This window comes from Phoenix dactylifera, chromosome 9 (assembly GCF_051530095.1).
Source record: "Phoenix dactylifera cultivar Ajwa chromosome 9, Ajwa_hap1_PhDact_Kaust_v1.1, whole genome shotgun sequence".
Lineage (NCBI taxonomy): Eukaryota > Viridiplantae > Streptophyta > Magnoliopsida > Arecales > Arecaceae > Phoenix > Phoenix dactylifera.
The window spans coordinates 19,556,499-19,583,441 of record NC_143198.1 but is presented as its reverse complement, the minus strand read 5'-3'; the positions used below and the strand labels follow the sequence as shown (position 1 = coordinate 19,583,441).

General features: G+C 38.4%; 1 protein-coding gene across 2 annotated transcripts; it reads right to left on the bottom strand.

The window, feature by feature from the left end:
• Nucleotides 1-19,349: 19,349 nt before the first annotated feature.
• On the bottom strand, nucleotides 19,350-25,284 carry EMB3113 (Ribosomal protein S5 family protein). Of its 2 annotated transcripts, XM_088704350.2 has the most exons (3): nucleotides 24,499-25,284; nucleotides 20,435-20,510; nucleotides 19,350-19,730 (listed from the first exon to the last, which is right to left on the bottom strand). In XM_088704350.2, the coding sequence occupies exons 1-3, from the start codon at nucleotides 25,182-25,184 to the stop codon at nucleotides 19,725-19,727; spliced, it is 768 nt and encodes a 255-aa protein (XP_088560476.1). In that variant the 5' UTR covers nucleotides 25,185-25,284; the 3' UTR covers nucleotides 19,350-19,724. The 2 variants fall into 2 exon arrangements, with proteins under 2 accessions (XP_088560476.1, XP_008806465.1); XM_008808243.6 differs by lacking the exon at nucleotides 20,435-20,510 and having other exon boundaries at nucleotides 24,499-25,281.
• Between the last annotated feature and the right edge of the window lie 1,659 nt (nucleotides 25,285-26,943).

Genomic DNA, 26,943 nt, shown 5'->3' with positions numbered 1-26,943 from the left:
TGAAGGAAGGCTATCAATAGTGTTATATCAATATTAAGCTTATCCATAATAGGCAATCAAACAATTGGCCGGATAAGCAGGTGGGAGGCTCCCCTTACTCAGAGAGTAAGGTCCTAATTAAAGAACCACCTTTAGTGCTTTCCTTAGACACCAATTAGATTAATTGTTCTAGAATGGGTTAGTCCAAAGTTTTTCAACACTATGACTTAATATAATTTTTTATTGAGGGCTTACTAGTCTCTAGCACATTCTTTAATTGTAACATATATTTAACATGTCTAAAATAAACTATCATGCATCATGGCTATCTCATAGCATGTATAAATCATAAGTAATTAATTAACATGCTTCAACATATCTTCATATGAAAAATTTCATATCATGACATTTTATTACATATCATATCATATATGAATCATACATTTCAGCATTTTTCTAAGCATATGACATTACATCTCATAGTAAATTAATAATCATACATCATGCATAATTATTTGATTGAACCAATTAAGGACGGCTTTGATACTACTGTAGGATTCTAGCATGTTATAATGGGCAGCGGAAGCTAGAGATTTTAAAAATTTCTTAATAAAGTCTCCTAACATTAAACCCTTATAAGCCTAGATCATCTTAATAGAAGCAATCAAATAATATAATATAAATGTAGAAATAGAAGAATACCTCTAATGCTAATCCAATGTGCAGAATTTTTACTAGGTGCCCAAATATTCACCCTCCAATGTTGATCCACACGAAAACTTAATTCAAGTCTTAAGCTCCAAAGACTTTGATCCTTAATGCAGAATTCTTCTAAAGAACTCTAATAGCTTGCTTTCCTTTCTTTCTATTTTTCTTTAACCTTCTAAAATCACTTCTAATTCTTTTGTCCTAAAGAAGACCACCTTGTCTTAGATTAGGACACCATAGAAGCAATCCTAGAAAGAAGGAAACTAATGTAAGAAAAAAGGGATATGAGAGAGAGAGAGTTGGATTGATTTCCGATGATTAGAAAACACCGGGAGCATTCCCTATTTATAGATGGCGTACGGATGCATTGTAGCCATCCATTCATGCATGAAGAGGGGCGTGAGATCAAGGGAGGCGTCATTTGATGAGAGGGCATATCAAAAGTGGTTAGGATAAGATCAAGCACTTATGATATGGCGCTTCATTCCCTAAGCACCTCTTCATGAAATGCGCCGTACTCTTCCCTTTCTTCACTTTTTCTCACGCATGAAAAATAGGAACCAACCTTATCCATTCATCAAGGGTTGATGATGATCCAAAGGCCATGAAGAGGGCGTCATATATCCCTTAGGCGTGATGAAGAGAGAGAGAGTTCAAATGGATAAGATCAAAGGAAGATTCATCCTTATCCATTTAAAATCTCACGTTATCCTCTCTTTTCCCTTCACGTATTTTTCATCATCACGCCTCCAGATGAGATCCATCACACCATCATGATCTCCCATCATCCCATGATGAAGATCCAATGGCTCCAATCCATGGAGCCATCCATTTGATCCTTCTCTTCATCCAATATTGATCCAACAGTCAAAATTAAATGATTTATCAAATCTAATCTAATTAGACTCAAACCAAGCCAATTAGGTGCCAACTCTTGGCTAACCCATATTAGAATATGATCTAATCAAATTAGATCAATTAAGAATCAGATTCGAATCTAATTCAAATCAGATTCGAATCCAATTCGAATCAGGAGCTAAGGTTTGCAACACGTGCTAGGATGTTTATCTTGCAAACATGATCTAATCCAATTAGACCCTTGATAAGTTTTTGTTAGCATCCCACATATGCCATAAAAATTTCAAAATAATTTTCAGATTGCAGCGGAAAAACATATGCGGAATCCGTTCATCGCATGAACGTGTTTTAAAACCTTTCGTTTGTAGATAGATTAGAATTAAATTATTTTAAACCATTTTAAAATCATTAAGAAGATCAGATCTTCACCTTGTGCGGGTAGATGGTCTCCGCAAATCTGATTTACGTGGTATTTGATCAAGGCTCAGTGGAAGCCGCACACGCGTCCGGCCTCTACAGGTATCCACACGAAGTACTGACTCGATCGAAGCCTTTGGATCTCACCGGGGTGCCAGCTCCCTTGCAGAGATGGCTATGGATGGCTGAAGTCCTCTCCTTTGAATCAACCTTTGATTGGCTTGAGAGGAAGAAGAAGAAGGATGGATTTAGGAAGAAGAAAACAAGACCCGCAGCCTTTCTCTTTTTCTTCTTTTTTGGAACCAAGATGAAGAAGGAAGAGGGCGTCCCAAGCTTTTCTTTTTCTTCGCTTGATTGTGGCTCAAAGGAGGAAGATGGAGAAGGGTGCTCACGGCTGGAATGAGGAGAAAAATATTCATTTTGGCCGAAATTCCATGCTCCCTTTTTTAATTGCAAAGGGATAAAGATGAGCTCCTATTTTTTAGGAGCTCATCCTTATCTCTATTTCATGCCACCTAGGAGGGGCATGCGCCCCTCCTTTTTCTCCCACGCATGGCTCAAAGAGAGGGGCATATTCTCCTCCCTCTTATCCATTTAAATCTGCCACTTTATCAAATTAATGGGTGATTTAATTTGGGTCTAGTGCATGAGTCCAATCCTAGTCAAAATAGGACTTGTATGGACCTATTTCAATTTCCTCCCAATCCTAATCTAATTAGGACTTAATTGAATCATGACTCTATTGAACTCTTCAATCCTAATCCAATTAGGAGTCATAAAATTAATTAGATTAAATTTAAAATTAATTAGGACTTAAGAAAATCCTAATCTAATCAGGACTTGTTCAAATTTCAGCCCTAAGACAATTAGGACATTAGAAATCCTATTCCAAGTAGGACTCTAATTTAATTTGAAATCCTAATCCAATTAGGACTCCATGATTCCCACTCCAAGTAGGACTCATGATCAAGTCCAATTAATTAAATCCAATTAATTAAATTAAATTACAATCCGATTGCAATTATTCCTTCTTCTAGCCACTAACTCTTAGCGGGTTTTCATTTATCAATCTAATTGATTATTTGTGATTTCTAATCACATTAAACCATTGGATCGGTCAATACCTCCAATGTGTGTGACCCCATAGGTTCCATTCTGACCGGTAGTGAGATATATTATGATCTCTATCACAATATCATTGAAAACTCCTTTCAATGGGTTGAAACAATTTCAACTCAACTCACCAGGGATTATCGACCATCGAGATGATCCCTGTGAGTCTCACCATCCACCAGTGACACCTAGCAGTATGTAGTGGCCACCCAGCAGAATAGAATAATGAACCTCTAGGTGCAGCAATCGTATGATACAGTCCTTCTATCATGGATCCCTACAGATCGGAGGTCATGAAAAACTCGTCAAACCCCGTCGTCTGTCATATGTCTAGATTTATTTGACTTGAGTTCAATAGTGAAAAATTCTTTCTCCACTTTATATTTCTGCCCTAGCCAAGGTCTTTGAACTCAGTCTAACAAATCACATAGGATCACTCCTCTTCTATCAAGGTCGATAGATTCCATGTAAGTGCATACCCTACTCCTACAGTGAACTTACTGCAGCCAATCTACACTACAAGGACTCATATGGCTAGAGACCATGTATACGTGTAGTCAAACTACAATAACCTCACTGTGAGTAGCCGAAGCACCGCAGGTCAAAGGACCAGTCATACTACTGCAACATCAAGCAAGTCACTGACGAGTGGATAGACATCCAAGTGACTTCTTGTCTTGGTCACGCTCAGTACCCTTGTTCTCTAACAAGCACCTGCACTATCACTTCAGTGTCCCTACACTGTGGACTCGAGTCTCGTCCATCCAGAAGAAAAGTGATCTGTGCACTGATCGGATCGATCACCGTCCTCGTAATGATCCATTGATCAGGAGCATTTAGAAATTAATCACCAATGATACATGGCTCAAATTCTCAACTCTTGAGAATATGTATCATCATCTTATTAATTTCTTGGACGATTCATAGACACATAAACAATATGAATGAAAAAGATGCCCATTTATTATTCAATAATAATAAAGTCAAGTACAAATTTATGTCCTAGAATTAATAATGTGTCCGCCAGATTGGCTTCTAGGGCATACATCTAACAGTTTTCTTGTATGTGACCCATTGGGTTCCATACTTAGCCAGCAATAGGTGTGAGTGCGAGTTGACCCAACTTGATTAGAACTCTTCTAATCGATTTAAGTCCAAACTGCGCGAACCCGAACTTAATAATTAGAATCCTTTCTAATTGGTGATCGAACCTATAAAATAAGATTGACGTCTAGCAACGTGTCATGTCTACCCGAAAAATATGGAATTTGGTAGAAATACCAAAAATACCCTTCAGTGGCAAGTTACCGTGCAATTCAATCCTTTAATCAAACTGCATCCCAAATATGTATATGAGTATGAATATATGTCAAACTCAATTTTATATTCATATTTTTCTCAATCTTTTAATGATAATTTAAATAATAAAATATTAGAAACTCTTTCTAATTTTCATTCTGCTTTGATCAAAGGCTTTCTGAATTATCATATGATTAGAATAAATAGGATGCTATCTTCTCTTACTAGAAGTGATTAATTTCTTGTTGACTTACTCATAATCTTCGTACACAATTCACCATATCCAGAAGACCTCGTACACAACTTATTGTCATGAATGAGTGTAAATCAAAATATGGGTTCATGTGCACAAGATACCATGGTGATCTCAGGTCATAGGATCAGTTGTACAACTCCCACTAACAGAATCATCTTTTGACATGTAAGTAAGACTTCATAAGATTTCTCTTTGTAGGTCAATTCAGTGAACTCATTCTTCTAATGAGCACCCACATCTTTGTATTAGTATCTCCATTCACAAATGATTGTGAGATCAATCACCCTCTGCATCGAGTATATATAAGATGTGCCAGTCTTTCCGGTAATCATTGATCACCGACTCAATGTACTAATGACTGAAAATATTTAGATTAGGATTTTAGGATTTTAGGTCTCACTAGTATGATCTCATCGTAGCCTCAAAACCATTGCCCTAATCTAAGGGGTTTATCACAAATATAATCAACAGCATATGATAAAATACAATGCCTTTATTCATATTTAAATGTCATGTACATGATTTGGACAAATCAAAAGAAAAACCCTTCGCAATACATATTGCGATTGGCTTGTAGGGCATCTACTCTTTCAGTATGTTCCTTGAGGCATCTGGAGTTGGTTACTAGAAGCAATCCGAGTTGGCTCGGTCTTCTTATTTTGGGAGTATACTCTTCGAGGCATTTCTGGAATTGGATACTAAAAAAATTTGAATGGGCTTGGTCTTCTCCTCTTCGGACTGAGGCCTCGGAGGGATCCCGAGCAAACTCGGTTTAGGGAGGCCCCAAGCATCCCCAAGGCATCTTTATTGGGGCCAGGCATTCTCAGGGTGTCCCAAGCAGAACACGCTTGTCACGATTGTCTGATTTGGAGACAGAAATATAAAAAGAGGATCTTTTATTATAGATAAGCTCGGACTACAATGGACCTTTCTGATAATAGATGTGTAGGTGGTTAGAGTTCCATGTCCTTGGAACCGGAGTGCCATCAAGCTGCTCCAATCGATGTGCTCCTAGTCTCATAGCTTCAGTCACTTGATAAGGGCCTTCCAAATTTAGACTCAGCTTACCGACTTTTTCTGATTGGTATGCTTTGGTCTTCCTTAGGACGAGGTCGCCATGTCGGAAGAACTTGCTCTTGACCATTGAGTTGTAGTATTGAGCTACTTTTTGCTGAAATGTCTCCATGCAGATTTGAATTTGCTTCCTAGTTCCTTCCAGCAGGTCAAGGTTGGCTCGAAGTTGATCCAAATTGGTCTAGCTGTCAAAGTTCTCTACCCGAAGTAATGGGAATCCAATCTCCAGTGGGATCACTGTTGGAAATTGTGTCCCAAAGCCAATTTTTTAATTATAAGAAATTAGATTATGTATATGTTTTATTAAAATGAATAAAAATTTATTCTGGCAATTTTCTATTCATCACAAGTATTACATCTTCAAATTGAACTCATGTGTATTGTGATGAAGTCCTTAGGACTAATTTAGTGGATAAAGGAGGTTTTATCATTTAGTCCTTAAACCAGTTCGCGACCAAATGATGAGCTGTCAATTGGACGATAGCTATGTCAAGTATAGGTCGTTGTGTGTCATTTAGTTGGTTGTCCTCTTAAACCAAGGAGTGTGGAGACACTGTATGGCATATAGGTGAGATGTAGGAGTACATCGTCACTGAACAGCGACTCACCTACGTAGCACTCTACTGTCGGAAGTTAGCTCGCAAACGTATGGGCATAAGTACCCCTTAGACCTGAGACTGTCACGGTGACTTGCAAGCAACTCACTGTACTTAGGCACTGGATGATCTGAATTTCTAATTTAGGGATCGGAAGGATGCTGGACCCAATTGAATCTCCCATGAGTCAGACTCATGTGGAATTTTTTTCGGGTCAAAAATTCATTCAAATGGGCTGCAAATTTGGTTTAGAACCAAATAGGCTAACTTATAATCAAATGGGCTAACCCATTTGTATCACAAGCTAACTTTTCCCATTTAAAGTGGCTACTGACCGTGAATGGTACTCATGGACCCGTGGACCACTTCCCCTCATGGACCATTAACTTTCTTTTTGTGAGCCGCGACTCTCACCTGGGATGCATGAAACAGAGAAGCTCTGTTCCACGCATCCGTGACCCTTTGGACCGGCGATTGCACAGCCAACCGGCCTCCGGCCAGACGGCCGACTGGACCGAAATGTGCGGTTTTGAATCGCCAACATTTCAGTTCAGTTTGATTTTTGAAATCCGACAGTAATTGGCATCAATCGCTGTTTTATTCTACGGTTGTTTTTGAAACAATCGTTATCAAATTCATTCATATTTGATAATGAATGAATTCAATAACGCTAGACCATTTACGCCTCTTAACTTCTCTCAGCGTTGGCCTATTTGTAGGCCACCGTTTTCTCTCGAATGGTGAGAGAGAGAGAATTTTTCTTGGGAAGAAAATGTGAGACAGAGAGATAGGTTGATTCTGTGAAGAAGAAGAAGAGAGAGGAAAGAGTCCTTTCTCTCGGGTGGTTTGGAGTTCGGCCCAGGTCCGGTGTCCTCTCCTCCCTTCCATTCCCTCTGTGATCAGGATCAAGAGACGGGTGTCTGTTCGGCCCAGGCATGCTGTGAAAAAACGGGAGAAAAGAAACCGAAGAAAGAAAGAAAGAGAAGAAAGAAAGAAACAGAAAAGGGAAGGTCCTTTTTCTGGATTTTCTTTCTTCCAAGGGTCCTTTTGCAAAAGATTGTTTTGCACGAGTAAAGACATCATCCAACATTCTTGCGAAGCTTGACGTGCGTGCGAAGTAGAGGGCTTGCAGATCCAGGCCTCGCAGAGCTACCTTCAGGGATCTAGATCCAGATTACCTCGACCAACTTTCGCTGTGGGCTTGAGGTAATTTTACATAAAAGTTAAATTTATATTTATAATTGTTATAAATAAAATAAATAAAAAATTCTAAAACTGATTTTCATGCCTGGCGTTCGATTTTATCGGACAACTCGGAAGATTTTTTCTTCAATCACCCCCTTTGTTCTAAAGATGAGGTTGAAGGAAATCTCTCTAGTAAGGGCTCGAGATGTGGTTTGATATGCCCATAGGACATTGTGGAGCTCTTCAGGCCATAGCCCTTTCGTCCGCTCCAGTCTTGCCCTTAGCCTTTGTAGGATCATCCAGTTGGCCACGTTGGCCTCCCCATTGGACTAGGGATCAGCTACCAAAGTGAACCGGTGATCAATCCCAAGTTCAGTATAGTACCCTTCGAAACTGGCTTTATCGAACTGACGCCCGTTGTCCGTGATGACTACTTGGAGAAGTCTGAATCTTCAGATTATGCTTCCCTAGATGAATTTTTGAGCTTTTGCTTTGGTAATCCGAGCCACTGGCTTAGCTTCCGCCCATTTGGTGAAGTAATCCACTGCTACAAAAAAGAATTTGCGCTACCTGGTTGCTGTTGGGAACGCTCTCGAGGATGTCAATCCCCTACTGTGTGAATGGGCAAGGGGCGCTGATCGGCACCAATGGCACTGCTGGTCATAGTTGGATGTTTGCCTAGCATTGGCATCGGTCACACCTCTTAATGAAGACCATGGCATCCTTGTACAAGCTCGGCCAGTAATAATCATACTGTAGGATCTTGTAGGACAAAGACCTGCCCCCCAAATGATTGTCCCAGATTTTCTCATGCACCTCCTGGAGTGCATAATCTGCCTCGATCGGGCAAAGACATTTGAGGAGCGACAGCGAGAATGACCTCCAATATAATTTGTCATCAAGGGGGACATCATAGGTGGCTTATCGCCTTATCTTGCAGGCTTCGACCTAGTTCGCTGATACTCTTCCATCCTTTAGGAAGTTGGTGAGTGGATCGATCCAGCTAGGCTCAAAAATTATATTTAGCACAACCTCAGGCTCGTTGATGCTTGGTTCCTTTAAGACTTCGAGGTAGGTGGCTTTGGTCAGCTCGAGAATTTTTGAGGTGGCTAATTTCAACAGCAGGTTGGCCCTCACATTTTTTGTCCTAGGTTCTGTTGTATGTCAAAATTACAAAAGGTTGAGGTGATGTCTTTTACCTTTTATAGATACTTGATTATTGAGGATCCCCGAACCTTGAATTCTCCTTATTCTTGGCCGATCACCAGTTGCGAATCACTAAAGATCTTTAGTTGCTAGACTCAAGCTCCGTGGAGAGTTTGAGCCCAGTGATGAGTACTTCATATTCGGCCTCATTATTTGAAATGAAAAACTCGAATCATAGGGTATACTTGGTGATTAATCCTTCTGAGCTAGTAAGTATAAGCCCAATTCCACTGCCCCCAGCTTGATGACCCATCCATGTGCATAATCGATGGTCACACTACAACGTTCATCTTTCTATGGAGCTCTGTAGGATCCTTGTCCGGGATAGTGCACTCTACTAAAAAGTCTACCAGTACTTGCGCCTTGATAGACGAGCAAGGTCGATACTTCATGTCAAATTTTTTGAGTTCAACTGCCCACTTTGCTAGCCAACTTGTATTTTTAGGATTCTGGAGGACCTGTCTCATCAGCTAGTTAGTCTAGAGTAGGCTTGGAAGTATGGGCAAAACTTTCAAGCTGAAAGGATGAGGGCGTAGACCGTCTTCTCCAGCCAAGAGTATCTAGTCTTGGTGCTGCACAGAACCCAATTTGTATAGTAGGTCGATTTCTGGCATCCTTCCTTCTCTTGGACCAAAATGGAACTCACAATAGTGGGAGAGATGGCTAGGTGCAAGTAGAGCGTCTCTCTGACCTGTGGCCTTCAGTAGATCGAAGGCCTCTTGACATTCTTCTATCTATTGAAAGTCTTTTGGGTTCTTTAGGGCCTTGAAGAAGGGGAGGCAGCACTCCACCAATCTGGAGATGAACCTCGCAAGAACGGCGATCCATCCAGTTAGGCATTGGACTTCTTTATCGGTCTTCGGAGGTTGCATATCTTTCAGTACTCGGATTTTTTCTGGGTTTGCCTCGATGCCTCATTGCATCACTATGAACTCCGAAGGCACACTTTGACAGATTGATCTTCATTCGGTACTTTTTAAGAGTTGCAAAAGTCTCCTCCGGGTCAGTGATGTGCTGCTCAGCTGCCTAGCTTTTCATGAGCATATTGTCCATATATGCCTCAATATTTCAACCGATCTGCTTCTTGAAGATTTTATTGATAAGGCACTGGTAGGTGGCCCCAGCATTCTTTAAGCCGAAGGTCATTACCTTATAGCAATAGAGGCCTGTATCGGTAAGAAAAGTCGTCTTCTCCTCATCCTTGGGGGCCATTGGGATTTTGTTGTACCTAGAGAAAGCATCCATGAAGGTCAGCTGCTGGTGTCCCAAGGTAGCATCCACGAGTTGATCTATTTTCGTGAGAGAAAAGCTGTCTTTTGAACAGACCTTGTTCAGATTAATGTAGTCAATATAGACTCACCACTTTTTGTTAGCTTTTCTGACAAGCACAACATTATCCATCTAGTCAGGGTAGCTTACCTCGTGCATTAAACATGCCTCTATTAGCTTGTCTACTTCTTGGTTGATAATCTGCTGCCTTTCCACGGTGAAGTTTCTTTTCTTCTTCTGCACAGGTTGGTGGGTTGGGTCCATATTGAGCCAATGAGCCATTACCTCAGGTCATATGCCTGGCATGTCAGTGGCGGACTAGGCAAAGACATCCATGTTGGCACAGAGAAAACTAATTACTTCTGCTCGATTTTCTTTACTCAAACTAGAGCCGATCTGGATTGTTCAGTCAGTATTGTCTTCTCGCAATGGAATTAGCACAACTCCTCGGCTGGTTCTCCTTGTTGTTCCTTCAGCTCGTCCCTTGTGTTGAGTCTCTCAACTAGTAGAGTTTTTTCTGACCTCTTTCCCTTGAGAGCAGTCATGTAGCATTGGCGAGCCACAACCTAGTCACCCCAGATTTCTTCAACCCCCCAGCTCGTAGAAAATCGCACAAGCAAATGGTAGGTGGATACCACAACAAGGAAAGCATTCAAGCTGGGGCAGCCTAAGATCGTGTTGTAAGCGAAGGGGACTCAAACCACAAGGAAGTCCAGTCAAAGTGTTGCTTCGAGGCTCTTGTCCCGCAGTGACTGATGGGTTGATCATGCCTTCAAGGGAAATTGAATCCCTAGAGAAGCTAACTAAGGCTGCACTGATTTACAGAGTTGCTCAGCATGTAGTCTCATTCTTTGGAAAGCATCATAGAATAGCACATCAGTCGAACTTTCCTAGTCGACAAGTATTCCTTTTACATCATATTTTGCGATAGTAAGAGAAATAATCACAGTGTCATCCCCTCCTAGGTCATTGTCTGAGAAGGTGATGACATCCCCTGTGCGCTGTCTCTTTGGGGTGGGCCTGGCCTCTCGAGGGACTCGGCTGCCCGAGGCGCTCGAGACCTTGGCAAGACCATCGAAAATAGTGTTGATGACCCCGACGATCAGTTAATTGTCGATTCGTTCCATGGATGGCAAAGTAGAGGAAGAGTCAGGTGCTTCTTAGTCATGCCGAGCATGGACATACCATCCCAACAGCCTCCGTCAGATAAGCGCATCTTGTCTCTGCGCTGGAGACACTCTTCGGTATCGTGGTTGTGGTCCCGATAGAAATGATAGTACTTCTTCTAGTCCCTATTGAATGTTGCAGCCTTCATCCAATGAGGGGGGCACAGATAGCCTCGGCCTTCAATTTCCATGAGGATCTAGATCCTCGAGGCTGTGAGAGGGGTGTACCTACCGAACTTTTTAGAAGGGCTCTTGGGTCGTCATGGTTCCCTCTCATGCCAAGGCAAGACACTCCTTGGCTCTCTTCACTCCTCACATTCCCTCTTAGTTCCTTGGGAGGGTCTCCCGCCAGCAGACACACGATGGGAGGCCATGGTTTTCTTGGCATTAATATACTTGTTGGCTCGTGCCAACATTTCAGCGAAGTCGTTAGGAGGCGCTTCTCCAAGGAGAAGAGGAAGCTTGATGGCTGCAGGCGACTCTTCATTGCAGACATTGTGACCGACTAGTCTAGGTTGTGGATCTCTAGTATTGTCGTATTAAAGCAGCTGACATATTCTTTAACGGATTTTCTCTCCCTCTACTTGATGCCGAGCAACATGTCTGAGTCACGGCGTCATCTTTGGCTAGAGATGAAACGTACTATAAAGAGGCAGGTGAGCTGCCCGAAGGAGTAGATTGATTCGGGTTGAAACTGAAAGAACCAGAACCAAGGTGCCTTGTAAAGGGTCTTGAGGGTGGTGGCTATCCTAGGGCACGTAGGGCCACTCTGGTGGAGTAGGTTCACTCCGGTGGAGTAGGTTCAAGGCTTTGTAATGACTCTTGGGAGGCCGGAGCATTGCATTGCGAAGCATGCAAGGTGCCACGAGTTCCTTGGGACTTTATGATGGTTGTTTCTCCCTTTGGTTGATGTTGATGTAGCTAGAGGATGGGCCCTTCTTCTAGCGCCAATCTATTGTCATAAAATTCGGACCGAGATGGGAATGCAGCTCGGATGACCAGGTTGGATGAAGATGGCTAAGCAGGCTGGTTGAGGTATCAGGTGTTGGTCTCCTCTACTGAGTGGCTTGCAAGAAGTCCGCTTGCCGAAGAATTTTTGGAGGAGGACCCTCCGATGCCTAAGTCAGAATATGGGGTAATAGTATGGAAGGAAAAGATTTTTAGTAGAGGGTTACTCTGAGAGTAAGATTGCATATATATTGAGTACCTAAGGTCCCCTGGGTTTCTCTCCTTATATAGGGAGGCCAGTTTGTCATTATGGCCGACATGGTGTGTGATGATGGCCAGAAAGTGGCCTGTATGACTGTGATGGGGGTGCCAGTCCACGTGGATAGGAGAGGCGCTAGTGAGGCATAGGATGTGATCCTACCGTGATTGTGGACTGCCGAGGTTATGAGTTGTTAGGACTATCAGTCCTTGTCGAATCGTACCAATTGTCCTACTTGGTCGATGATTTCTTGGTCAATTAGCTCTTCGGTGAGGTCGAATAGTTCACATTGGATGGTCGATTGCTCGGTTGTAGCTAAGGTAGTTTTCTTTGGCTTACATCCAAGATAAAGGAGGAGATCTGGTCTGAGGTCAAGATATCCAATATTTTCTTCACCAAAGGCCATAGGGTATTTCCAAGAATCTGGATATCTAGCAAAAATTTACTATTCTCTAGAATAATATGTAAAGCCAAAGACTTGAATGGGAGATATCATGTTTAAAAGGCAGGCACCTAGTTGTTAATGGCATATATAGGTAGTATATTTTTTCAAAAGTTTCCAAGTTATTAAATAACCATTTCATGTATATTATGATATTTTATATTTTAATCATTATCTATTATTTTTTTCAATAAAACTGAAATTATATTTTTAGATATATTCAAAACTTTGTTGCTAAAAATATTTATACTACTACATTTATATATAATTTTTCTATAATTTTTCTTATAAGCCCTCTAAAAAATAGATAATTCATGATTATTTTTATGTATGCTATATTTAAAGAATAATAATAGTATTGGATAAAAATAATTAATACTTTTATATGATATTTTTATTTTAAAATAATTTTAATCTTTGATATTTTAATGAATATCCAATCAAACTAGTACTTGCAATCTTGACCAGGTCTGTCTTCACATGGGTTTAGTAACCATGCCTTAAATCTTTAGTTATTTTGTATCGCAAACAATCTGCATAGTAAATTAGGTTACAATTCTTTATGATTATATAATTAATATTAGTTTTATGATTAAATTTCACCAAAAAATTAATTTATATCTGAATAATATTTGAATTATATCCATATTTGGATAAAAAAATATGGATAAACTAATATCCAACTTATATCTGTATCTACTCGGGATAAAAATGGATATGCTTAATATCATATTTGTATCCATATCCGATTAAAATAAATATAGACATTAATTTTGATATCATTTAATCATATCCATATCACTACACAAAAAAAGAACATTACCGACTCTTATTTGCCGACGCTTATTCCAAGCGTCGGCAAAAAATTTTTTCCATCAACATTTGCCGACACTTAAAAGCGTCGTCGAAGTTAATATGTAATTAACGACACTTTTAACGACGCTTTTTAGCGTTGTTAAATAACGACGCTTAAAAGCGTCGTTAAAAGCGTCGTCGGAAGCCAAAAAATCACCTCATTTTAGTTCCACATCGGCGGATCTGAAAAAAAAAACTGTTTATATAGCCAAACCTAACCACTCTGCACGGATGGAATGAAGGTACCGATCGGGGAGGTTGTTTGTATTTCTGAATGGAAGAGGAGAAGATGCAGACCGCAAATGGTATTTTTTTTGCAAATGGAAATTCGCGACGCTTTAAAGCGTCGGAAAAGAGCGACGCTTTTAAAAGCATCGAAAAATATTTTTTCCACTGTAGCATAGGCGACGCTTTACCGACGCTTTGGAAAGCGTCGGGATGGTTTTTACCGACGCTTTTAAGCGTCGCTAATAGCCAAAAAAAGCGTCGCTAATGTCCAAGTTTCTTGTAGTGTATTCATATTCATTGAAAAATATGGAAACGAATACGGATTGTTGCCGCTGAAAATTGACCTGACCAAGACGCCAAGCTAACTATGCTACTGGAGTACTCGGACAGTCGGCTGCTCAGGTCGTGGAGGTTAGATAAAGACCACGATGTGCCTCCGAAGGGGCGATGTGGTGCTTGTTGTGCTAAGATATTGATGGTTTCAATGCCAATCATTTCCAAGGCGATGCTAGATGGAGGAAACTATGCTCAGACATTCTCTCCAATACTAAATCCGACCTAAAATAGCAAAGATAGAAAAGTTCTCTTATTGGAAAGTGTCTGAAATGGGACTCTCAATGCCAAAGTCAGACGAACTCTTGAAAAATAATGAAAGTGTTTCGATAGCAACGAGGTGGCAGCGCAAAAGCATAAAAAGAACTTGAGAGCACTTACCTAAAGGATCTCTCGGAAATAGTTTATATAGGCAATGGTAATTGCCTATATCTAAAGAGTTCAAGCATGCGGATCGTTTTTGGTAACCGATCACATATCCAAAATATCATGTTCAGGCATTCCACTCGGACATCTCGCTCCATACATCTCGCATGTTCGATACGTGGTTATGGATACCATTGGCGATCTTGGCTGAGTTGTCGCCAGTTGGGTGGAGAGGTTGAAATTTGAAGGACTCTATATATGCCTCTGGGTTCAGTCATATGGTGGGCTTTGATTGGTTGGTTGAAAGCTTTGTGGCGAACTCTTATTAGTTGGTCTGCCACTTCGGCTGTGGTTAGTTCCGCGGTGTATCATGAATATACTTATATCTGATCCGCATTTGATCCATGTTCAACCCTACTTCAAACTATGTGAGAAAGACAGAAGAATAAAAGTCCAATCAAATCACAAAGGATTTTTAGGATCCGATGGGAAAGCCCAGTATCCTACTTCAACTGATCTCTATATGTTCTCGTATCTAGGTCTCATGAATCTCATCCTATCAGATTAGATGTGAATCCAAGCCACATAAAGGGCTCCAATAGATGCCCTACAAGCACAAAAATTGAGTACAATAGATCAAAAATCCTCAAAACAGAAGATCTAAAAAGATTATGTCAAACCAATAAGTATATATTTGTCCTGCTCTTAATAGGACTCCATGAGCATACAAGATGGACCTTCTTTACTCATCCCATGAAGAAGAAGTCATATAAAATCAGATCTAGATTTATATACAGTGAATACAGTCATGCCATATGGAATAAATTAAATAAACTGGAATTGTAGAATCCCTAGCACTTATTCATGCAATACAAATTATTATGCCATGAGATAAGGAATACCTTCAAAACTATTGGAATCAAGTTTGAACATTTTCTTGTGGATAAAAATAAATCCACGACCTTCATCTTTCATCCTATGAGATCTATGCCATAGAAACTCTACCTAATGCATGGTACAGTGTAGCACGATGCATGATTTGTTAAATCTTGCTGTAAAGCAATGCAAATCATATATGAAATAATTATACAATCATGATTTTAAGATAATCACCTCATGCCAGAGATGGAAAAATAAATAACGGACTACATCTTATATGATCTAAATGATGCACAATCAAAATTATCTAAAACAAGCATGTATCTGTATAAATCTAACATGAGACATAGATCTACTATAACGGTAAGAAATAAATTTCATCTAAAGCATAATCTAGCTTTGGTACTACTCTGAAGAACATGGATTAGGTCCAGTAGAGCATTTCAAATTGAAAGTATGAATATGTTTAAACAAGATCACTCTTTTTGGTAAATCATCTTTAATCTATAGATGACATGTATAATTAGAGAGATAAATACCTTCCAATAGGCACTGAGGTCGCGAACCTTCCAGGAGGCATTAAGGTCGTGACCTTCTAAGAATTATTAACCTCGGTCAGTTCAGTCCACATACCTATCTGAAGCATTGCTTGGCTTTGAGCCTCCAGCAGCGCTAGGTCAATAGGATGCATTTCTAGAAGAAATTATCTCACAAGTCTTCTTCTCTCTTTCTCTCTCTTTTTTCTTAGAGAAGGAAGAAGCATAGCCTTGCTTGTGCCTCTATATCTTTTGGCATGTAAAATTATTGACTTGTGACACCATAGATGCCTCATCTTTTATGGAGGGGAGGCACTAAAGTTTCTATGCTTGGTACCCAGAGTCCTTCTTGGACTCTAGTTTGAGGAAAGCATGATGAGAGGGTGCTAGCCTTACTTAGCCGCCCTATAGAGTCTTAAAGTTCTCTAGGAGAGAGAGCAAGGGCTGCCGGCCACTTAAGGAGGATACCCCTTGCATATGCATGCACTCTTAGAGGGAGTGTACAACCCAGTTGGCATGTTAGATAAATAGGGGCGGTGGCCACCTTTCTTAGTTCACCGTCCCCACTTGGCTTTCATCCAAATGGCGCCTAGGGCCGGTCTAGGTTGGTCTTGCTTGATCCAACCTAGCCCATTCTCTTCTCCAATCAAATCAAGATTATTTTGATCTAATCTATAAGAGAATTACCAATTGGCATCTTATTTCAATTGGCTTGGAGATAGATAACACATACTAGATGAGTTACTAGGATAGGTCAATTCGGATTTGCACTAATAATTAGCCTCTTCAAATCTGCTCTAGTCATACATTAGTAATAAGGTTATCATGTCGATATGGAGCTCTTACTAAACCTCTTAGGTGAGTAAGATGAAACCACTTGATCTTGCATAAGCTATATATATGCTGTAATTGATTCCCTCATCTTTCTAGTATCTTTACCGCACTGTCAAACTCTAGTCATACTATACAGTAGTCCATGAAAATCCTGAATCATGTTAGACATCCTTCTTTAAAATTGCTCATATGAAACCTTTTTGAAAATAATAAATATTAGCTATACAAATTTGTGAAAATAATTATTTTCAAAATCTTTTGAAGTTATTAATGAGAGACCCTAAGCCTTAATGCTTGACCATATCTTTGTTCTAATATAGACACTATACCATTATGATGGTTACTATGTTGGACAATTCTCTCTCGTATTTGGACATAGTAAACCACTATGCTTTCTATCAAGGATATAATCTAGTGATCCTTGTCAACACGTAAGTTTGGCCATAATTTCACTAGCCTCTAGAATACAGCAAGGTATTATGTCCTTCGAGTCAATGAACTACTTACAATCTTAGTACCTAAATTACATCTCTATCCTTGACAATGCTTTGTAAAATAAATTGCCAATATTGATTGTACAGTGGGATGGCACACGTGTGTCCATGCAAGGTCTCACCTTGGTGAAGGAGAAACTCCATAAAGTAACTATCGATCTCAGCAGCTTTATAAATGCAATGCCCAACCCTCACTGATTGCTATAAACATATTTCAAATACATGTTATGGAGGCCTGTAGAACATGTCAGAAAAATTACTGTACTATATACAAATTCCGTCAAACTGCTGGAAAGTTGCCTTCTTTGAATGCTACCAACGCGAGGAGAGCGGGAGACAAGCCATGATTGTGGCTTCCCCTAGTATAGAATCATCAGCTCTCATTTTCCAATGCTAGAAATAGCTATTCTTGTGAGCATAGGAGAGTTAAGGGTAACAACGAATTGACATAAAATGCTGAAAATGTTCATTTTGTGCAAGCATGGACATTCTGGGGAGTATTGTTAGAACTTACATGGGAAGTCATGAGATGTTCCCAAACGTTCACTTTGCGGCAAAGTAGGGCATGTCAAGGAGGCATGTAAATGCATTCATGGGTGACCAAAGAGTTTGTGAAGCATGGCAAGTTCTATTTTCATATTGTTATTGATGGAAAACGTATGTGTTACTTGTCTATACTCAAAGCATACTGGACTCCTTTTATTCACATTGATGTTGCTATCTCACAATCAGATGTTTGGGAACCGTTTCCTGTTGTTTCATTATCTGGCCTTGGATATTATATTCTCTTCATTGATCGATAATTATCCTAGAGTCACTTGGTTGTATGTTATGAAAACCAAAGACGAAGTCCCTCTTATTTGTTACAATTTCATAAAATAATTGTGACAATTTGATGTTAAAACTAAGGTTCTTCACACTAATGGGACTGAGTACATTAATAAGGAAAAGAAGCAATACCTTAAAGGAAATGGCATCCTTCATCATACTAGTATTGAATGTCCTGAGTCGTTGAATGAAAGAATAGGCACCTTCTTCAAGTTACTGGGTATCTTTTATCATCTGCTATGGTTCTAAAAATGTATTGGCCTGATTGCATTCTACCTGCTTATCATATCATCATCGCCCTACTCGTGTTCTCCAAAAAATGAGCTCTTCAGAGAAGCTAACCAAGAGATATCCTTGCATTTCTCACCTTCGTATCTTTGATTGCATGTGCTAATCTCTATTTATGAAAGAAGCAGGGACAAAGTAGATTCTCCTTCTATCAAGTGTATATTTCTTCGTTAATTATCCATTTAAAAGAGGTACAAATGCTATAATCCAAAAAACCATAAATTTTATATCTCTTCTTATGTTTCCTTTTCAGAAAGGTCACCTTTTTTTCACTCTCAAGAACGGAAAACCTATCAACAAGAAGCCAAATCAATAACAAGCATGTCAGCATTGCATAAACTTGAAACGGTATGAAGTAACGCATATAGAGCCCCGTGCTCCAGTTAAGCGCAGCTTGAGCCGATGTTCATAGAGTATTAGGCTTCAAATATATAGCAATAATTTTGCAAACACTAACCTCCAAATCTCTTGATTTCCATGTCAAATCCCCAGCTCCAAGGAAGGCAAGAAGGTGATGATTTTATTTTTATGTTAAAATGTACAAATAGTCTCTCTATTGGTTAAGTTGGGTTCATCTGTTTAATATGCCGAAGACTTCTCTCTCATAATATGAATAATGCAATATAGATTATAATGAATTTAATTTGGATCATATAGTATCGATTCCTCTCATGTAGACTTTTTCATCTCCTCATTTGCTCCAGTTCCCCTTTTGAATTACCTGTTTTATAGAGAAGACAAGCACATCAAGAATGGCATCTCGAGAAAGAACCTTTGCAAATAACACTTCTATAATTGCTAGTTGGTATTGCTATCTCCCCAAAACTACAGTAATTCACCAATAATCACAGGGTTATTTGGGAGGTTCTCTGAAAATGGATAGCTCAAAAGTAATGCATATTATCCCCATACCATCCATCTGCAAAATAAAGATCATATAAACCGGCAACTCACCAAATGAAATTGAACATATTTGAAATTAGTTACAACATTCTGGCCAAAAAAATAAGCGGGGATGGAAGAAAAGCAACCGAGAATAAGAGACTCGATATTTACAGGCTTGATCATTTCCATAATTCTTCCATTGGAATTCCACGTTCGAGAGCAACTTCCCTGAACTGCCTCATTTTCTGCACAGCAACTGCCGTAGCTCTTGCATTGTTAAGGGCATTTCCACTCCCTAGCTGCTTCCCTAAAGCATTCTCTACACCAGCCATTTCCAACACGACCCTTACTGCTCCACCAGCAATAACTCCAGTACCAGGTGATGCAGGCCTTAGCATGACCTTAGCAGCTCCATAATCTCCATCAGCTCTATTGTCGTGCAAGGCGAAATGAAGCAAGAAAACAAAGCGAGATATGTCAGAGAATACTTGGTCATAAGACGTCACAGCAAACAGGTTAACGAAGGATATCAGGGAAAGCGATAAAGGTAAGATATTCAACTACATGAAATTTCGTTTAGGTACCTACTGGTCGGATGTCATATCTTGCTGAATACTTAAGTCAGTATTTCTCCCAACTAGGCCATGTGGTACAAGCATAGGCAAGTCATTTCTTTGATGGTTCAATTGAGTCAAAAGTCTACTTGAAACAAGTAAAATCTAGGTCATTTGATTACCCTAAATACTTTCTGACTAGATCTGAGTGAACAAAGTAATAATGAACATATCAAAGATGATTTACTTTTGATGTTTTACACTCTTTTCATACACCAATATAAATCCTTTCAAAAAGCAGCAAATATTCACTGCTTGAATAGTTGCCACAGCTCCTTGTTGTTTGAAAAAAACCTCCCCTTCAATTTGGTCCTTTTTCGCAAAAAGCAGACATGAGATAATGAATCAAGTCTTTCCCCAAGATCTCAGACAAAATTTTCCAATGAATTTAGGCCCAGGAGCAGAATCAGGTGTTGCAAATGCAGGTGTGAAGAAATTGAAAAGTGATAAAATGAGGAAGAGGGATTGAAAAGTGATACAAAGTGATAGAAGGAGAGAAATTATGTAAGAAATACTCACCATGGTCCAAGAATCATATAAATGAAATCTTATTTGAGACCAGCTCCTGTATTGTGGATTTTGTAGACTTCTGAATCTTCATGAGAAAGATATCAATTGACATTTTATATAGCTTGAAAAGAATCTCAGCAATAGGGCAACCAAAATATTTGATGTAAAGTATAATAAACTATTCTGACTAAGCAAACCCTAAGAGTGCCTGTCACTTTATGATAATATCAGAATATTATGCTGGGGCATCAGTCTTTCAAAGGAAAATGACTAGCATGACCTGACACGGTTGTCAAAGAAGATGCAAGATGCTAGAGAACAGAGAGGCCAAGGAGGTTGGATATCTCATAATACCAACAATATCAGGAACCTTGATATGATAGATCAACTTTTATGATGTTACTGTTATCCTTTATAAAGATGATATTGGAATCTCCAACCACAACTAGATGAATAATGTCACCACCATTGAACAGCATGCAACCACATGTTCAAGCAAGCAAGCACAACCATGTGTTGCATGTGAGAAGCAAGAAGGAACTAAAAGAGGTTGAAAGTGAAATAGAAGCTTACTGAATTGGATCTTGAAGGTAGGATAGGATAGAATAAAAGTGTCAACACATGGAAAGAAGAAACTTGCTCTGAATATGGTTTAGTGTACAAAGAAAAATGTCCTAAGAACACAAATATAGAAGGCACGGTTGAAATTGTCACTTTCCAGCATAAACCACCTTGTGAAAAGCAGATTAGTCCTTCCACACCTATATAAGCATCATAACCAAGTTGAGAATCCTTTTCAAAAGGTGAAGCCAGGGAGCCTGCAATACATAAAAACTGGAGATAAATGGATAAAGAGGAAACAGTTGCCTGATGAACATGTTTTAGATGGCACCACTTGTTGCTTGACAGTAAATACTTACTATCCTTGATGTGTTTCATCATGATTAAATAATCTACTTCTGGTCATATTTGCAAGTTCCCATGTTTAGATCAACTGTTTTTTACTTTGAATATGATCCAGACAAGTAAATTTGGCCTGCTAAAAATTGGGGAAGCTAACTTAGAATAAGTAAGAATATCTGAGATTCTTGTAATGATGACTACAGAGTAAAAATTGATGCAAATATGTTCCACAGTTCTGATGATCAAACTAGATAACAAAAACTATCAGCTGACTTGATTCTGAAAGTGAAAGATGTATTACCAGCTGAATAGATATCAATGGTTTTGAGAAAGCTAGAATTAATTGCATGATTGTCTGTCCCTCCTCTGGTAGTGACTCAACTTATCACGTTAGTCATGTGGTGTTAGTCAAATGTTCCTGCATTTAGGCTTTGATATCCCAGTTCTCCTTACGCATACTATGACAAAACCATTTGATTTACATACAAAATACTCACTACAGCATATGTGGATTCTCCATGTTCGCAATTTTTGTAAACCTCTCCAGGTGTGCTATCTTTCACTATCCATATTGTTACCGGCTGGTTTCCCTTCGATATCTGAAAACATGCTCGCAGCAGTTGATTATTGAGAAGTGCAATCATGATAACTAAATATCCTAGTTATTCTTATCAAGCTTCTAGAAGACCTGGGAACCTTTTTTCTGTAATTTTGTTATGAACTCCAAGGGATGAACATAGGCAGAGGACGGCTACTCCAAGTACTACTTCATATTCCAGCTTTTTTCATCTCATCAAATTTTTGCTTTGTTTTTGTGATGCTCAACCTTGGGCAACACCATCATACTTGTTACAGTGTCTTGATTCAGAAATTATGCTAATCTAGGAATAAAGAGTTCTTTTTGAGAATGGGAGGAAGCTGGGCCAAAATTGGGGCAAGGGTTGGATTGAGTGACTTTACCAACTCAACCAGTTTGCACCCTCCCAGGCAAGGTTCGCAATCTCGATACGAGGTATTGTATTGGTACATTTTCGGTTCGGTATGGCACGGTACACCTTTGTGCCGAAATAGCTCTCTTACCTATTTTCTCAATTTTCATCTCGTTACGCACCTCAATACGCCTCGTACAGGTTGGTATGCCTCGGTACGGGATGGTACGCCTCGATACGGGCGGTACGAAACTTATACTGACTTAAATATGTGTTTCATACCGGTTTTCTCTTGGTATGGTATGGTACATTCCGTATCGAACGGTATGGGATGGTACGATAGATCTTGCTCCTAAGATTAAGAACTAAAAAAAAAAGCTTCTAAATAGTTGTTTCTTTGAAGTCTTGCAGTTGACCAATATGCAAACTCCACATGTAATTGGCAACCCTTGGAGCATAATTTGTCCAAAAGATAACATTATATTTCATATCTAATCCTGCACAAATTGTTTTACATATAATATCTTTAATCTAATTTGTAGGCCCTTACACTCCAGGCTTTCTATTTATATATATATGTGTGTGTGTGTGTATATGTATGTGTATATATATGTGTATATGTACTTATATATATACATATATATACGCATATACATACGCATATAGATATATATGTATACATACGCATATAGATATATATGTATACATATATATATATATGCATATATATACACACATGCACAAAAATAAAATGGAGGCTCTACTTCAGCAGAGCTCTCCGTTCGCCACTTGTACATATACTAGAGCTCTCCGTGTGCAAAACCTTATTTAATACCATATTAAATAAGAAGCTTATTAATACATTAAAAAGAAACTTATTAGGTTATTAGATCATAATAAATAAAGAACCTTTCATTAGTATCACCAAATTAAAATAGAATTTAATGACAGAATTAATAATCATATTTGCTTAATGTAGATTGATATTAGTAAAAAAAATCATTAGTATCGTACCTTGCCCATATCCTGCACGATTCATTATATTACACTATTTTTTAAAAAAAAAATTATTATATTTTGTGATCATGTTGTTATTTAAAAGTGAAAGTATAACTACTAATAATCTTGCTTATATTGCATTTAAATATCCTCTATATGCAATACTTTTCTATTTCTTATTTTTATACAAGTTGGATCGTGATCTTATTATTTTATAATAATATATTATTTTACCATATCCATAATTATACATATACTATTGGAATTTTGTATATTGATAGTATAACATAATATTAATATCAAAAAATTACTTTAAAAAAATAGGCTTTTATGTCTATTATATTATATTTTATTTCAGTTATCTATTCAATTATGTCTATTTTATATTGCATTTTAGGAAGAGTTGAAAAAGGGAGAAAAAATTGCAACCCGCACATCACGCAGGTTATTAGCTAGTTCAAGTTTTATATTCGAACAATGTAACTAAAGCTACAGAAATGTGCATAATAACTAAACATAAAATAAAAAAAACAGCACAGCATTTCCTTTAAAATGTTTGTTAAGAAAGTGGATCTAGCACCAGAGCTCCCACCTTTCTATTTCAATTTATACTCAATGACAACTCTAGTCCATCTAACAAGTTTGCAAGTGCACTATGGATGTACCAACCACCATGTAATCATACAATACAACCATGAAGATGCATAATCAATAAAAACAGAAAACTGATGACTTTCTCAGCCAGACAGCTATCGAAAAAAAAAATGAACAGAAGGCAATAAATATGCAACATCCAGCATTTACAACTACATCATTAGCCCATTTAAGAAATAGAATTCCATCAGACCATTTAAGACAAGGACTTCACCACAAAGTGAAGAAAACTGATGGTTTTTAAATCTTATTTTATCAATTAATCTACAGAAAAGTTACTCCGGATATCCATCACCATGTTTACCAAATACAGGTCCGTTCAATAATTCCAGTTTATGAAGTTGAACTAAGCTTTCATTCCACATTTGCTTTCTCAATTAAAGGGTACTTCTAAGAAGATCACCAGACCACCAACCACTGAATTCCAAACTTTACGACACCAATAAACATTTTAAACAATGACAACGAACAAGTCCAAGCAGGCAAGACGTCAATTAGTTTTCTATGCATGCAACCACCAAAAAGAATCAAATTTCAATTTTTACTCGGAAAAATAGGTGGTTTCAGTTCATCTCACTACTCATTCACCTGTGCGGGAAGGTAGAGTATTTGGTCATGGGCACGGTAACGATGTGTCTTCTGGCATCAACGGCAGATTTGGCGATAGCGTCCACTACCTCTTTGGCCTTCCCGACGCCGATACCGACATGCCCTTTCTTATCCCCAACCACAACAATCGCCCGGAAAGACAGCTTCTTTCCCCCCTTGACCACCTTGGTGACCCTCCTCACCTCTATCACCCGCTCCTCGAACCCGTCGTTCGGCTTCTCCCTCTTCTTCCGGCCCAGCAGCCCGCTGGTCTTCTTAATCTTGGCATCCATCACATAGATGTCGTTTCCGAGCTTGCTCTCCCCACTGTATGCCGGGCCGTAGATCTCCTCGTAGGCGGCAGCGATCTCGTCCTCTGTTTCAGGAGGCAGCTCGTCGAAGGCCGGTGGCGGGACGTAGCCCTCTGGCGGGGCCGGAGGGTTGAAGGGGATGTCCTCATAGGGGTTCACGTTGTCGAAGAAGGAGGTGTTGATGTCGTCCCTGGGGGAGGCCCGAGGGACCGATTTGGAGGCGGCGAGGGGTTTGGAGGGGGAGAAGGATAGAGTTTGAAGAGTTCTCAGCTTGGGGTTGAGGGAAAGGGAGGAGGAGGGGTTCAAGGAGGGAAGGGAGGAACGGATGGAGAGGGAGGAGAGAGCGGCGGCGAACGCCGCGGAAGTAGCCGCCATTGCTTTTAGTTATGTCTTCTTCCTTCCCACTGTCAGTGGAAATCGAGGCCAATCTAGGGCTGAAGACCGATTAGGTACCGATAGGATGATGGTATTTTTACCCCTATTATCCAGAGAATATAAATACGAATATAAATAATAAATAGTTACTAAAATTCATATTTTTATTTATTGTAAAAAGTAGCAGGTATAAATTATTGAATATATTAATATTTGTCTTAAATAAATACAAATACAAATTGGATATTAATTTATAATTTTTTTATCTACATACAAATATAATAAATTAAATATTATTTAAATATTATTTAAATTTTGAATAAAACTTAATAATAAAAACTAATATAAATAATATAATTATAAAGGATCAAAATAAAATATACAATCAAGTTCATATATGATGCACAATAATCAAATAGTGATCTAAAATATAGTTATTAGACTTACGGGGATCAAATTGGTTGAGGATCTTAGATTTGTGCAGATTGAATACTAAAATATATTATAAATTATAAATTATTTAAATAAAACATATAATATCAAAGTATTAAAAAAAGTTATATATCAAGTATTAGTGTTCCGCTTTACTTGCAGCATAAATAAAAATAATTATAAATTATTTATATTTTAAGAAACTTGCTAGAAAATACATAAATATAGAAATATATTGGATGTGACACCAAAAAATAATAGTATTAGTTAATTGACGTCGACTAAACTAGTTATATCTAAATTTGTTTATGTCAGTTAAATTGTCACTGCTGCTATGTGTTTTGTGGTGCATGAGGTTTGACTGATTTTATTGAATGGGTTGCCCTTAGTTGACTTTTAAGTTTGATACTTCATTTCAATACTCTGGTTGTATGGTTTACTCTTGCTAGTTTATGATTCAATAGTTGGTTTTATTGAATGGATTGCTATTAATTAAATGGATTATTATTAATTTCTGGATTGTTTGGATTATATCAATTTCACTAAACTGAGCTTTAGGATTACATTAGCTCATTTAAATGAATTCAACCACTGCACATTTTTGAATATATTAGTTCAATAACTAATAGCTCCAAATGTGCAACTTGAATTTATTTAATAGTTGCACCGAATTAAGCTTAGATTTGTATAAAGTCTAGTTTAAATGAGTTTAATAGTTGTACAGATTTGAATGTATTAATTCAAAATCTAATAGTCTTAAATGTGCAACTTAGATAATTTGGATTGTATTTGTTGCACCAAATTGAGCTCAGAGTTGAATGAGCTCTGGTTTAGATGAGTTCAATGCCTGTAATAGTTTTAAATGTATTGATTACTATGAAATGCTTTATTTTTTAATAATTGTTATTTTTCTTAAATGATGCTTTGACATGAAAAAACTTACACTTGATCCGGTAAGGAAAATTAAGATATACTTACTAAGTTGTGTCGCTCAAATATTTTTATTTTTCTTTATACTTTTTTAAATGAATAGGGTCAGTAGGAATGAAGGATGGTCCATGCTTAGAGTTCACTCCAATAAGTGCAATTTTGTAGCGGAACTTTAATTTTTCATATGATTATGAATTTGTAGCCTACTATTTTTCTAAAGTTTGAGGATTATGGATTTTGTATTTATATTTGGATTTAGATGTTCTAAACCAACATTGGTTGCATTTAATGGATAATGAAATTAGATTTTTTTTATTATATTTTATTTGAGATGAATTGGAAGCTAAATATAATTGTTGGTTTCACGTTATCATGGGTTGTACCCTCTGGTAGCATG

Coding starts and splice junctions, on each gene's coding strand:
- EMB3113 (XM_008808243.6), bottom strand. CDS start 25,184: ATGGCGGCTACTTCCGCGGCGTTCGCCGCCGCTCTCTCCTCCCTCTCC. Junction 19,731..24,498: donor TACTCTACCTTCCCGCACAG/GTGAATGAGTAG, acceptor GCACGACAATAG/AGCTGATGGAGATTATGGAG.